We start from the raw sequence: 12,777 nt of genomic DNA, 5'->3' as shown, positions 1-12,777 counted from the left end.
TTGTCAGCTCGTCATGGATGGTTCCACTTGCATGGACACTTGATGTCTCCTTGTCAGTCATTCAGTTTCTATTGGGAACTAGTAGCACGTCAGGAGCAGCCTTTTAAGTGGCGTCTACTCTCTGCTGCAGGTGATGTGATGGCATGAACCCAAGGGCGCTGAACTTGAACTCTGCCAGTGGGCTGGGCAGGGAATTCCCATAGCCTCACGGTACAGGGGTTCATACAGCACCAGGGGACCTGGCAGGTCACTTGGCTGTGGCACTAGGGTCCTGGTACTGCAGACCCCTGTCTTCCTCTGGGCTCCACTCAAACCCATAGCCTTGTCACTCACCTGATAAGGGAGAAATATGTTTTCTCAAGTATGGTATATGCTGCTTCCACCATCCAAAGCCTCGTACCCAGAATTGTGTCTCTTTCTTAGTGTGAAGTGTTGCAAGGTGTGATACAGGGTATATCATGGCGGGACTCAGAGAGCAGCACATCTATAAAGTTCACTGCTTTGGCAAGCCTGAATCTTTTTTCTAACTTTTTATTGAGATTATAGTAGTTTACAACCTTGTGAAATTTCACTTGTACATTCTTGTTTGTCAGTCGTGTTGTAGGTGCACGACTTCACCCTTTGTTCCCACCACCCCTTTCCCCTGGTAGCCACTAATCTGTTCTCTTTGTCTACATGTTTAACTTCCACATGTGAGTGGAGTCATACAGCGATGGTCTTTTTCTATCTGGCTTATTTCACTTAACACAATTCCCTCAAGGTCCATCCATGTTGTTGTGAATGGGACGATTTTATCCTTTTTTATGGCAGAGTAGTAGTCCATTGTATATATATATCATATCTTCTTTATCCCGTTGTCAGTTGATGGGCACTTAGGTTGCTTCCACATCTTGGCTATTGTAAATAATGCTGCAATGAACATAGGCGTGCATGGGACTTTTGGAATTGCTGATTTCAAGTTCTTTGGATAGATACCCAGTAGTGGGATGGCTGGGTCATGTGGTATTTCTATTTTTACTTTTTTGAGAACTCTCCATACTGCTTTCCATAGTGGCTGCACCGGTTTGCATTCCCACCAGCAGTGTATGAGGGTTCCTTTTTCTCCACAACCTCTTCAACATTTGTTACTTTTAGTCTTAGTGATTATAGCCATTTTAACAGGTGTAAGGTGATATCTTAGTGTAGCTTTGATTTTCATGTCCCTGATGATTAGTGATGACGAACATCTTTTCATGTGCCTATTGACCATCCATATATCTTCTATGCAGAAATGTCTGTTCATGTCCCTTGCCCATTTTTTGATCGGGTTGTTTGATTTTTTGTTGTTGAGTTGTGTGAGTTCTTTATGTATTACGGAGATTAACCCTTTGTCAGATATATGACTTGCAAATATTTTTTCCCAATTAGTGGGTTGTTTTTTGTTTCAATCCTGTTTTCCCTTGCTTTGAAGAAGCTCTTTAGTCTGATGAAGTACCATTTGTTTATTCTTTCTGTTGTTTCCCTTGGCTGAGAAGACATGGTGTCCAAAAAGATCCTTTTGATACTGATGTCAAAGAATGTACTGCCTACATTTTCTTCTAGAAGCCTTATGGTTTCAGGTCTTACCTTTAGGTCTTTGATCCATTTTGAGTTTATTTTTGTGAATGGTGAAAAAGAATGGTCAATTTTCATTCTTTTACATGTGACTGTCCAGTTTTCCCAGCACCATATGTTGAAAAGACTTTCTTTTCTCCATTGTACGTCCTCAGCTCCTTTGTCGAAGATTCGCTGTCCATAGATGTGTGGTTTTATTTCTGGGCTTTCAATTCTGCTCTGTTGATCTGTGCACCTGTTTTGGTGCCAGTACCATGCTGTTTTGATTACTATAGCTCTGTAGTATGTTTTGAAGTCAGGGATTGTGATGCCTCCGGCTTTGTTCTTTTTTCTCAGGATTGCTTTAGCGACTTGGGGTCTTTTGTTGCCCCATATGAATTTTAGGATTCTTTGCTCTATTTCTGTAAAGAATGTTATTGGGATTCTGATTGGGATAGCGTTGAATCTGTAGATTGCTTTAGGTAGTATGGACATTTTAACTATGTTTTTTCTTCCAATCCATGTGCATGAAATGTCTCTCCATCTCTTTATGTCGTCATCAATTTCTTTCAGGAAAGTGTTGTAGTTTTTGTTGTATAGGTCTTTCACTTCCTTAGTTAAATTTACCCCAAGCTATTTTATTCTTTTTATTGCGATTGTGAATGGGATTGTGTTCTGCAGTTCTCTTTGTTAGTTCATTATTAGAGTATAGAAATGCTACTGATTTTTGTAAGTTGATTTTATACCCTGCAACTTTGCTGTAGTTGTTGATTATTTCTAGTAGTTTTCCAGTGGATTCTTTGGGGTTTTCTATATACAAGATCATGTCATCGGAAAACAGCGAGAGTTTCACTTCCCTTCTTGTTTGGATTCCTTTGATTCCTTTCTCTTGCCTAATTGCTCTGGCCAAAACCTCCAGTACTATGTTGAATAAGAGTGATGATAGAGGGCATCCTTGTCTTGTTCCTGTTCTCAGGAGGATGGCGCTCAGTTTTTGCTCATTGAGTATGATGTTGGCTGTGGGTTTGTCATATATGGCCTTTATTATGTTGAGGTGATTTACTTCTATCCCTATTTTGTTAAGAGTTTTTATCATAAATGGCTGTTGGATCTTGTCAAATGCTTTCTCTGCATCTATTGAGATGATCGTGTGGATTTTATTCCTCAATTTGTTGATGTGGTGTATCACTTTGATTGATTTGCAGATGTTGAACCATCCCTGTGTCCCTGGTATGAATCCCACTTGATCGTGATGTATAATCCTTTTGATGTATTGCTGAATTCGGGTTGCCAAAATTTTGTTGAGAATTTTTACATCGATGTTCATCAGTGATATTGGGCTGTAGTTCTCCTTTTTCGTGCTGTCCTTATCAGGGTAAGGCTTAATTTTTGAATTTCCTTTTCCTTTTTTATTCTTTTAAATCTCCCACCATCTAGAGTACATACCAGGGCAACCAGAGTACTTGCCTCCCTCTAGTCATCAGGTCAAAGTAACACGATGTCACCAATATTGTGAACAAATGTGATGTTCATTCCAATGTCAAGATGCCGAGGGTCCCTTTGGATGAGGCTGTGAAAGAGGGAGCGTTAGTGTATCCCTGGACACTGTGAACGTGTAGTGCAGTCCATCCCAGGTGAAGAAGAGCTGCTGCTTAGTTACCAGATCACAGCTGCATAGAAGTGACCAGAGGCTGCAGAATTCTGTCCTAGTAAATGCATCCATCCTGCAGAGCAGCTGTGACAGGAGTCAGTATGGGTGAGGACCGTGGCCCTCCACCGTCCACTGCCCGTGATCCGTCTAGTTTTTCAGGGGCCGGGCTGGTGCGTCAAGCAGGGGTATGATGGGACCCCCGCTGCCTCCATTAAGTCTTCGAGGGTGGCAGTAACCTCTGTTTGTCCACCTGAGTGCAGGGTTGTTTTTAATGAATATGCCAAGCAAGATGAATGTTATACTCCTGAGTACACAGATTCTGCTTTCTTTCTTTAAACAGCAGGTAACCTCTGTTACTCTGTTTTGGGAGTTGATTAAATGACTTTGTGGTTCAGCTTTTCCTTTCAAGGTTTTATTGCTCCAAGTGATCCACAGGTCCCTGTGCTGCGCGGAATTCCAACATCTCCCTTCTCTGTGTGAGCTCGGGGAATTAAATACAACTTCAACTTACCCTTGTTTCCTAAAACGTTAGTCGATTAACAAAGGATGCAAACATCATTGCATCAGTGCGTGTATGTTTGTGTTTGCTGCCTCAAGATTTGAAAATAACGTGAGGTGAGTGCTCATGGAGGAAAAGCAACTGGACAGTTTCGACTCTCTGTCCTCTGCGCTGTCCCGGTGTCCACGTGTTTTCTTCTCATTCTTCTTTCTTCCTTCCTCATGTTCCAAGATTCCTCCCTTTATCAGTTCCTTTCTGGGTCAAGAACTTCCTTTCCCATCCATTTAGGGGAGGCCTGCTTGTGATCAATCCTCTTAGCTCCCTCACCTGAGAATGTTTTTGTTTCCCCTTCATTCCTGGAGGATAACTTCACCATCTGCAGGATCAGGGTCAACAGTTCTTTTCCTTCAGCAGCTGAAAAATGTTGTTCCATTTGCTTCCTGCTTCCATGGTTTCCGATGGGAAGACCGTTGTCATCTGAATGGGTTTCCCTCTGTGGTCAGGTGGCATTTCTGTCTCACTGCATTCCAGAAACTTGTCTTTTGGGGCCGGCCTGGTGGTGTAGTGGTTAAGTTTGTGTGCTCCACTTCTGAGGCCTGGGGTTCGTGGGTTTGGAGCCCGGGCATGGACCTTTACACAGCTCATCAAGCCACACTGTGGCAGCATCCCACATACAAAACAGAGGAACATTGGCACAGATGTTAGCTCAGGGACAATCTTCCTCACCAAAAAAAAAAAAAAAAAAAAAAAGAAGACACTAGTCTTTTGTTTTCCTTAGTTGGATTATGATGCATCTTGGCATGGCTTTCTCTGGACTTATCCTGTTTGTGGTTCACTAAGTGTCATGAATACGTAGGTTTATGACTTTTGCCAAGTTTGGGGAAATTCCAGCCATGATTTCTTGAATAGTTTTGCAGTCTCGTCCTCTTTCTCTTCTGCTTCTAGGACCCAGATGACACGGATGTGAGATCTTTTGTCATAGTCCCATAGGTCCTGAGGCTCTGTTCATGTTCTTTTCCAGTTTATTTTTCCTGTTGTTCAGATTGAGTACTTTCTATTGTCTGGTCTTCATGCTCATTGTTTCCTCTGTCCCCTCCATTCTGCTGTTGATCCCATCCATGGAGCCTTTTATTTTGATTATTGTGTTTTTCATATCTAAAATTTCCGTTAACTTCTTCTTTGTATCTTCTTTTTCTTTGCTGAGGCACTCTTTTTAAAAATTCATTTTAAACGTGTGCAATTGCTCACGAAAGCATTTTTATTATGGCTGCTTTACAATCCTTATCAGATAATTGCAACGTCTGTCATCCCAGTGCTAGCATCTGTTGACAATAGTCTTTCCTCATGCAAGATGAGATTTCCCGGTTCTTGTTTTGAACTGGACATTTTGGATATTATATTGCGACAGTCTGGATCTTATTTAAATCTGGTCATAGGAGGCCTTTTCTGACACCTGGCTGGGGTAGTGACTCATTACTGCCAGGAGGAGGGTACTGTCCAGGTCCCCCACGTGGCTCCTTGGACACCCACTGTGTCACTCCTGGGGTCCTGACAGTCTTAGCCCATGTGCTGCCTTCTCTGCACTGTCTGGCGTGTTCTGCTGATGTTGTGTGTACAAGGTCCAGGAGTTCTACTGTGCCTCCTGGGGGTTAGGGAGACATAGCTCTACTTCCTCTTGGTCCAAAACTGGGAGTCTGCAATGCAACTGATTTTTAGATATTGATGACATATAGTGACATTGGATCAATCCTTTTCAAGTTAGAATATCAGATGTTTCTATTATTTGGGGTTTTCCATGCACACAGTTTTGTAATCTGTGAGTAACACAGTTTTTTCCATCCATTCACCTGTTTTTTTTTTTAAAGATTGGCACCTGAGCTAACATCTGTTTCCAATCTTTTTTCTTTTCTTCTTTTTCATCTCCCCAAAGCCCCCGAGTACACAGTTGTATATTCTAGTTGTGAGTGCCTCTGGTTGTGCTGTGTGGGATGCTGTGTCATTATGGCCTGATGAGCGGTGCCCTGTCTACACCCAGGATCCGAACCGGTGAAACCCTGGGCCACCAAAGCGGAGCGCACGAACTTAACCACTCGGCCACGGGGCCAGCCCCGATCCATTCACTCTTCTCACTTCTTTTTGGCTTTATTTAATTGGTTGGTTCTTCCACTGCCCTGCTGAATAGAAGAGGTCGTAGTGAACATTCTTGTTTATTCTCAGTCACAGGTGGAAAGATTTCAAGTTTTTACTTTTGAAAATTATTTCTGTTGTGGATTTTTAAAGATGCTTTGATGAATGATAGGAAATTCCCTTTTTTTGAGGTTTTTTTCATTTTGAATTGGTGATGTATTTTATCAGGAGCTTTGAATCTGTTGCTATGATCAGTTTTTTGTATTTCTTCTTTTATGTTTGAAATGTATTGACTGATTTTTGAATATGAAACCAATCATGCATTTCTGAAAAGGACGTACCAGCATGGTCATGCTATATTATCGACTTTATATACTGATGACTCTTATTTGGGAATATTTTGTGTAGGAATCTACAGCTAAGATCCTGTGAGAGAGCTTCCTGTGATTTTCCCATTATGTAGTTTCCTTGAGAGGTATTGGTATCAATTTTTTTCTGGCCTGATAAAATGTGTTGGGAGGAATATTGCCTCCTTCTCTATTTTTGGGAGAAACTGATTTAAATTTGGTATGTGTATGTATGTGTGTGTGTCCGTGTGTGTGTCTGGGCGTCCATGTGTGTATTTCATCACTATTTGGTATGTGTATATATGTGTGTGTGTCCGTGTGTGTGTCCAGGCGTTCATGTGTGTATTTCATCATTATTTGGAAGCACTCATCAGTGAATCTTTCCAGAGTCAGAGTTCACTTTGTGGGAAAATTTTTAGTTATACCTTCAACATATTTGATATATATGACAATTCAGATTTCCTGTTTATGTTTATTTCCACCATTTTGGTGAATTGTATTTTTGAGGATTTTGTCCATTTCATCTAGATTTTCTAGTATATTGGCATAAAGTTGTTCCTAATGCTCTGTCATCTACTGAAAGTCTGTAGGGTCTGTGATGCTGTCCTGATGATGTAATGTGCCTCCTCTCGTTTTCCCTTGGGCGTTGTGGCTGGGATCTGCAAGAGTGAATAATGTTCTCAAGAGCGAAAAGTCTTTATTGACTTTTCTCAGTTTTTTATTTGTCCTCGTTAGTAGCTAATCTTGTCATATTATTTCCCTCCCTCCACCTTCATTTGGAATAATTCTCTATTCTTTTTCTAAATTCTTGGTGTGATAGTTCAGGTAACTGATTTTTTTAGGCTTTTCTAAGATATTCATTCATTCATTCATGGTTCTTAATTTCCCCGTTTTGTAGGTTTGATGTGTAATGTTTACGTTATTATTCAGCTTAAAACATTCTCTCCCTTCGGTTTTGGATTTCTCATTTCACTCATGCATTACTGAGAAGTCTGTGGCTTTATTTCCAAAATGTGGGGATATCAGTTATCAGACTGCAGAACCAGGTGACTCCCAATGAGTCCCAGAAGCTCCTGGTGGTCCACATTAGGATTCCAGGCTGGCTGGGGGTTATTAGCTGAGCGTCTAGTGGGGGCAGCTTCTGTGCCTTCTGGGGTCCCTGCAGTCTCCCTCGCTGGAGGATGGGGTCCGGGTCCTTCCTGGGCTAATGGATGGCCAGAGCAGCGTACACGCTGGGCTCTGCTGGGGGCTCCTCTGACTGGGAGGAAGGGGGTGTCATCTCCCGTCTGAGGATCAAGTGGTTCAGCTGGGCATAGGTCACGTCCTGGGGGTCTTCAGATGCAGCAGCCTAGAACAGGGGAAAGTGAGGGATAGGTATGTGGTTGGGGTGGGGGCAGCCTGGGGTCTGGGAGAGCATGGGACCCACCTGTCTGTGCATCTGTCTGTCCTCTTCTGCTTGTCTGTGCTTAGAGTTCAACAGTTCCTCTGACAGTGGGGCAGGAGAGGTGGCCACTCCCTGCCTGAGTCTTGCTCTTGAGTGGTTCACCTGGGCGTATGTCGCTCCTTGGGGGTCTTCATCATGGAGGCTCTGCTGGAGGGAGACAGAGGGACAGAAACAGTGTCTCCTTGATCCCACTGCTGACCTCCTCCAGTCAATTGTCCACACTGCTACAGAGTGAGCTCACTTTCCTGATGGAATCTTCAGGTACATACTAAGCCTGTGACATCTGGATGCTTCCTACAGTTCTGATTCTTATCCTAACATGCTATCTCTTGGTCTTTTGAATCCAGCCACACGGCCCATCCTCCTGAAAAAGCATGTTGCTGCCTCAGGACCTTTGCCCCTGCTGTTTCCTCTGCCCCCACCCTGCACTCTACCCCCTTTCCTTACTTTATTTTCCTTAACAGCACTTTACACTCTAGGAAGCTACTCTCATATTTGCATGTGGTCTCTTACCCACGAGGTGAGCTCAAGGAATGTGGAGACAGTATTGCTCACTGCTGTACCTACAGCACCTGAATGGAGCCAGGTAAACAGGGAACTCCCTTTTCACAATGTGGGGTGAAAGAATGAAGGGGAGCCTAGGGGACTTGTGGGTGATTCACTTATTCGTGCATCCTCTTGAGACCTGGGGTGCATCCAACAACCAGAAGGTCAGACAGTGGACAGGAACCAGAAAAGGGGACCACAGAGGAGGAGCACTGAGGTCACAGAAACCAGGAAGAGTGAAGTCACAGCAGGACGCCCCAGGTGCCTGAGAGGAGGGATCAGTGTGGGACGCTGCTGAGAGCTGGGTGACGTGAGGACAGCCAAGTGTCCATTGGGTCAAGTTTGACAACAGGAAGGTCCCTGGTGGCCTGGACAGGGCTGGGGTCTCACCTGATGGCCCAGCTCCACGCCCTCCTCAGGCTGTGTGTCCTTCACGGCGGCATCTGCTGGGGCAGAACAGGGGGTGTGTCTCTTGTCAGGATTCCCTGAGGTCTCTCAGGGCTGCAGCCCCTCCTCTGCTCCCAGATGGGCCACTGAGATCCAGGGGTGAGGACATGGGCCCGAGGTCACTCAGGGGAATTTCAGTCCTTTTCACCCCAAATCCCCAGACCCTTCCAGCCGATGCCCCCATGGCCCACTGAAATCTGTGCCCCCACCCCCCATGGGGGCCCCTTTTTCCTCTCACAGAGGGTCTGTTCCTGGGTGTCAGCAGCTGGACTGGAGCTGGGGGAGGAGATGGGAGTGTAAGGGGCAGAGAGGGGGCCGAGGGTGGGGTGGGAGTCTGGGGTCTTCAGGGCAGGAATTACCTGATCTGCAGGCCTCTGTGCTTGGGCTGTGGGTCTGCAGCCCCTGCAGGAAATTGGAGATCAGCCTGTGTCTGGGCTGGGTCAAGATGGACAGAGTCTCAGCCCTGGGAGGTGATGACCACCCGCCCTCCACATGTGATTCGGGAGAAAAGAAGAAAACCGTAACCCTTGCTTGTGTGTATGTTTCAATATTTCATGAGACTGAAAAGGTGAAAGAATTCCTTCAATGTGTACATATGTGTTGGATTAAGTGTTTTCTTTTGGATTTTCTGATTTGAGATTCTGGAAAAGTCTTTTTCTGGTTGACTTTCCCATCTACTTTTTTTTCCCCTTTGGCTGGTGCCCTAAGCCCACGTCCTCCTGTGAGCCGGGTCACCCTGTTCCCTACTCACCTGGTGTCCTGCGTTTGTCCTGACGCTGGTGTCAGGTAAGGAGGAAGAGGAGGAGGAGGGAGAGGAGCAGGACGAAGGCCACCGTGACTCCAATCAGAACGTTCAGATACCATGTGAGACCTTGGGCACATGTGATGTCATGAATGAGCCAATGACGCTATTTAACTGAGCACCTACTGTGTGCCACACACGTGCTGGGGTCTGTGCACTCACCTCCTCTAACTCCCAACAATCATGCACCAAAACACTGCCATCCTCCACCCACCCATTTCACAGATGAGGAGACTGAGGCACAGAGAGGTAAATCATGTGCCCAGGTCACCCAGCCTGAAGTGGCGGAGCTGGGACTGGAACCCAGAACGGTGGGTTCCCTTGTTTTCTATTATCATTTTTTATGCTGTGCCCTTACTCTCCAGGCAGAACACGAGGCAGAGACCTGACCAGCAAACACAATCCCTTCCCCACCCCCATCTCCCAGCCCATGTCCGTCCCCTACTCTGCAGAGGGCTGGCACCCCCAATGGGGGCCTGTGTGCACATGGAGCGTGTGCATCTGGGAAGGGCAGGAGGGAGGGCTGTCCTCCCTGAGCTCTCGGGGCCAGGCCCCAGGCTGAGGGCTCTCTCTCTGAGGGGCATGGCGGAGGCCTGTTGTGCAGAGAGGACCCTCAGGCTCGGAGAGGAGCGTGCCTCGTCCAGGGTCCCACAGGTGGGCAGTAGCAGCCCTGGGGTTTGAACCCGGGGGTGTCCTTGCCCCAACTCCACGGCTCCTCCTGGACGGGCTGCGCCCCTGAGCGTGTGGAGGAGAGCTCAGACACCACACGTGTCCCCACACTCAGTGTCCACGCAGCCTTCTTGGACCATGCAATCAGTGAAACTGGTCTCACTGAGAAAGACGAGCGTTCCTCAGGTCACCATCTCAGGAAGGGACTGAGCCAAGACCAGACCTGAGCCCCTCCCACGCACCGCTTCCCCACAGAGACCCTCGCTTACCCCACCTTGTGCCTGACTCCCCGGGGGAGAGTGGATCCTCAGAGTCTCCTGGGGATCAGGATGGGAAGTGAGGGGGTGGCTGCCATTCTCCCCACTTCAGCCCGGCTGCCCCTCCCCCGAGATGGGTCTCAACATCTCCTCCCTCTGCCATGACGCCCCATCCGCCGTCTGCCCAGCCTCAGAACTCCTGAAGCCCCGTGTCCTCTGACATCTCTGCCCAACTCCCCTGGGAGACAGGCCATGCCCGAGTGAGTGATCCTGGTCCCTCTGGGCATCAGCCTCTTCTAGTCAGCGCTCTTGTGTCTCTGGGTGAGGGACTTCTAGGACTGGACACTGGAGGAGGATCAGGAGGCGGTGCCTCTGGCCTTTTCTCCTTTTGTCAGCCCTGAGTCCTCCCCAGCTGTCTCCACTCACCGCAAATGTCTCTGGACCTCAGGGATGAGGATGAGGATGAGGATGAGGCCGGCTGGGAATTGCTCTGGCTTTTTCCACCCCTCTGAGAGGTGAGGTTCCCCTCTGGCTGACTTGCCTTCTGTGACCCCCTCACTCCCATCCCAGCCCAGAGGTCCCCTGGGAACAGGACCCTGAACTGACCGTGAGGACACAAGGGGCACGACTGGGGCTCCTCACCTGAGACCCGGAGCTCCAGGGGGTCACTGGGCAGTGACAACAGGTGGGGGGAGGTGCTGTTTGAGCCGTAGCACCTGTAGGTCCCCTCATGGTCTGAGGTCAGAGGACCGATGGTGAAGTTGGCCTGAAAGGGGGCGGCCGTGTCCTGCAGACGAAGGAGCTGGGGAGGAGCAGGTGACCCCTCCTTGGACAGATGGAAGGTATCGAACCAGATCTCAGAGCCACACTGCAGGGTCACATTGTCTCCCCAGGACACTCTCCCCAGCTGGGCTGAGAGAAAGGGTTTCTCATACATCCCTGGGGAGAGAATGTTGTAGTGTGTAGAGAGCTGCCCCCTCCCCACATGCCGTTGACCACTGACCTCTCTTCAAGGACTCTGTCTGTGACCCCCTCTCAGCTCCTCTCTGTCTTTTATCTCCTGGCGCCTCACTCTGCCTTTCTCACTCCCTCTCCCTAGACCACGGCCCCATCTCAGTCCCTGCTCCAGGACCCTGTCTCTGGACCCCATCACCACCAGGGGTGACACTAGGCCCAGCATCCTGAGCAGGCAGTCAGGACATGGGGCTCCTCACCTGCGACCAGGATGTCCAGGGGTGCGCTGGGGGCTGACCATGCATAGGAGAGGTTGTGTCTACCATAGCATCTGTACTGGCCCCTGTGAGTGTGGTCCACACGGCCCAGGGGGAAGTTGGCGCTGTGCTGCCCATGAAGATGCTGGGGGGGGTGTGAGCGCCTCATCCCTGGTAAGAGCAAATCTGTCAAAGCCGGCCTCTGAGTGACACTGGAGGGTCAGGTTGTCTCCAGAGAGCACCAGTGAGCCAGATTGGGCTGAGAGGGAGGGCTCCCTGTACACACCTGGAGAGAAGGGACAGTGGCATTGAAGGGGACGCACACCCCACATTGTCTACTGGGCCTGCAGTGAGAGCTCTCACTAGTCTCTCCCCAGCCTCCTGCTCTGTGGTTCAGGCCCCAGGAGGCCATGTCACCGACTCCAACCACCTCCAGGGCTCCACTGGGCGCTTAGTTCTGTCATTTTTGGGTTCCAGGAAAGTGATGGATCAGGGGGGCACTCACCTGTGACTTCGAGATGCAGAGGGTTGCTGGGGTGTGACCACACATAGGGGTAGGAGCTGTGAGAACCATAGCATCTGTAGGTCCCCCCATGGGAGGTGTTCACAGGGCCCACAGGGAAGAGGGCCTGCCCCCTCCTATGATGGGTCCTTGATTCCATGTGTCTGGGAGGGTCAGCTCCTCCCTCCTTCAGCAGATGGAAAGTGACAGATGTGAACTCTGAGCTGCACAAGAGGGACACATTCTCTCCTGAAGCCACCACAGGGCCTGGGTGGGCTGAGAGGGAGGGTGCGTTGTACACTCCTGAGGGAGAAGGAGGGAGCAGTGTTAAAGGGGCGATCGTCAGCCCACACACTCCAGGTGTGGACTGTGAGGGCTGAGGTCCCCTGAGCCCACACTCCTTCCCTTCTGCCTGTGAGGAGGTGCCCACAGTGGGAGGGGACCCGGCTCCTCCCCCTTACCTGTCACCACCAGGGGCAGGGGGTCACTGCGCTCTGATGAGCTGTTCATGCTGGTGTTGTACGCACACTGATACAGCCCTGCAGTGTGTGAGCTCATAGATTCGATGGAGAAACTGGTCTTGTTGCTGGAGTCCTGTGGGGTCTCTGTCTCCACGGGTATAGAGACCCTCTCTTTATACAGATGGTAGACTTCAGCCTGCAGAGACCCCTGACACCAGATGGTCACAGAGCTCCCCTTGGTG

The 12,777-nt window shown here is 48.5% G+C and overlaps 2 protein-coding genes across 2 annotated transcripts; both read right to left on the bottom strand.

Moving 5' to 3' along the window:
* Window positions 1–7,201: 7,201 nt before the first annotated feature.
* Window positions 7,202–9,409, bottom strand: LOC124232840 (leukocyte immunoglobulin-like receptor subfamily B member 4; the record flags this gene model as incomplete). The annotated part of the gene is made up of 6 exons (XM_046649753.1): window positions 7,202–7,544; window positions 7,623–7,787; window positions 8,577–8,629; window positions 8,872–8,909; window positions 8,993–9,068; window positions 9,385–9,409. Coding segments are annotated over 6 exons (501 nt in total), but the record flags the coding sequence as incomplete, so codon positions are not given.
* Window positions 9,396–12,770, bottom strand: LOC124232839 (leukocyte immunoglobulin-like receptor subfamily A member 6; the record flags this gene model as incomplete). Its single annotated transcript, XM_046649752.1, is given in 6 exon segments — window positions 9,396–9,504; window positions 11,004–11,300; window positions 11,576–11,726; window positions 11,728–11,858; window positions 12,078–12,377; window positions 12,536–12,770. Coding segments are annotated over 6 exon segments (1,203 nt in total), but the record flags the coding sequence as incomplete, so codon positions are not given.
* Window positions 12,771–12,777: the final 7 nt, after the last annotated feature.

The sequence above is a fragment of the Equus quagga genome, unplaced genomic scaffold (genome assembly GCF_021613505.1).
Source record: "Equus quagga isolate Etosha38 unplaced genomic scaffold, UCLA_HA_Equagga_1.0 130506_RagTag, whole genome shotgun sequence".
Lineage (NCBI taxonomy): Eukaryota > Metazoa > Chordata > Mammalia > Perissodactyla > Equidae > Equus > Equus quagga.
The sequence above is the reverse complement of the archived record's forward strand: the minus strand, read 5'-3'. Positions and strand labels throughout refer to the sequence as shown.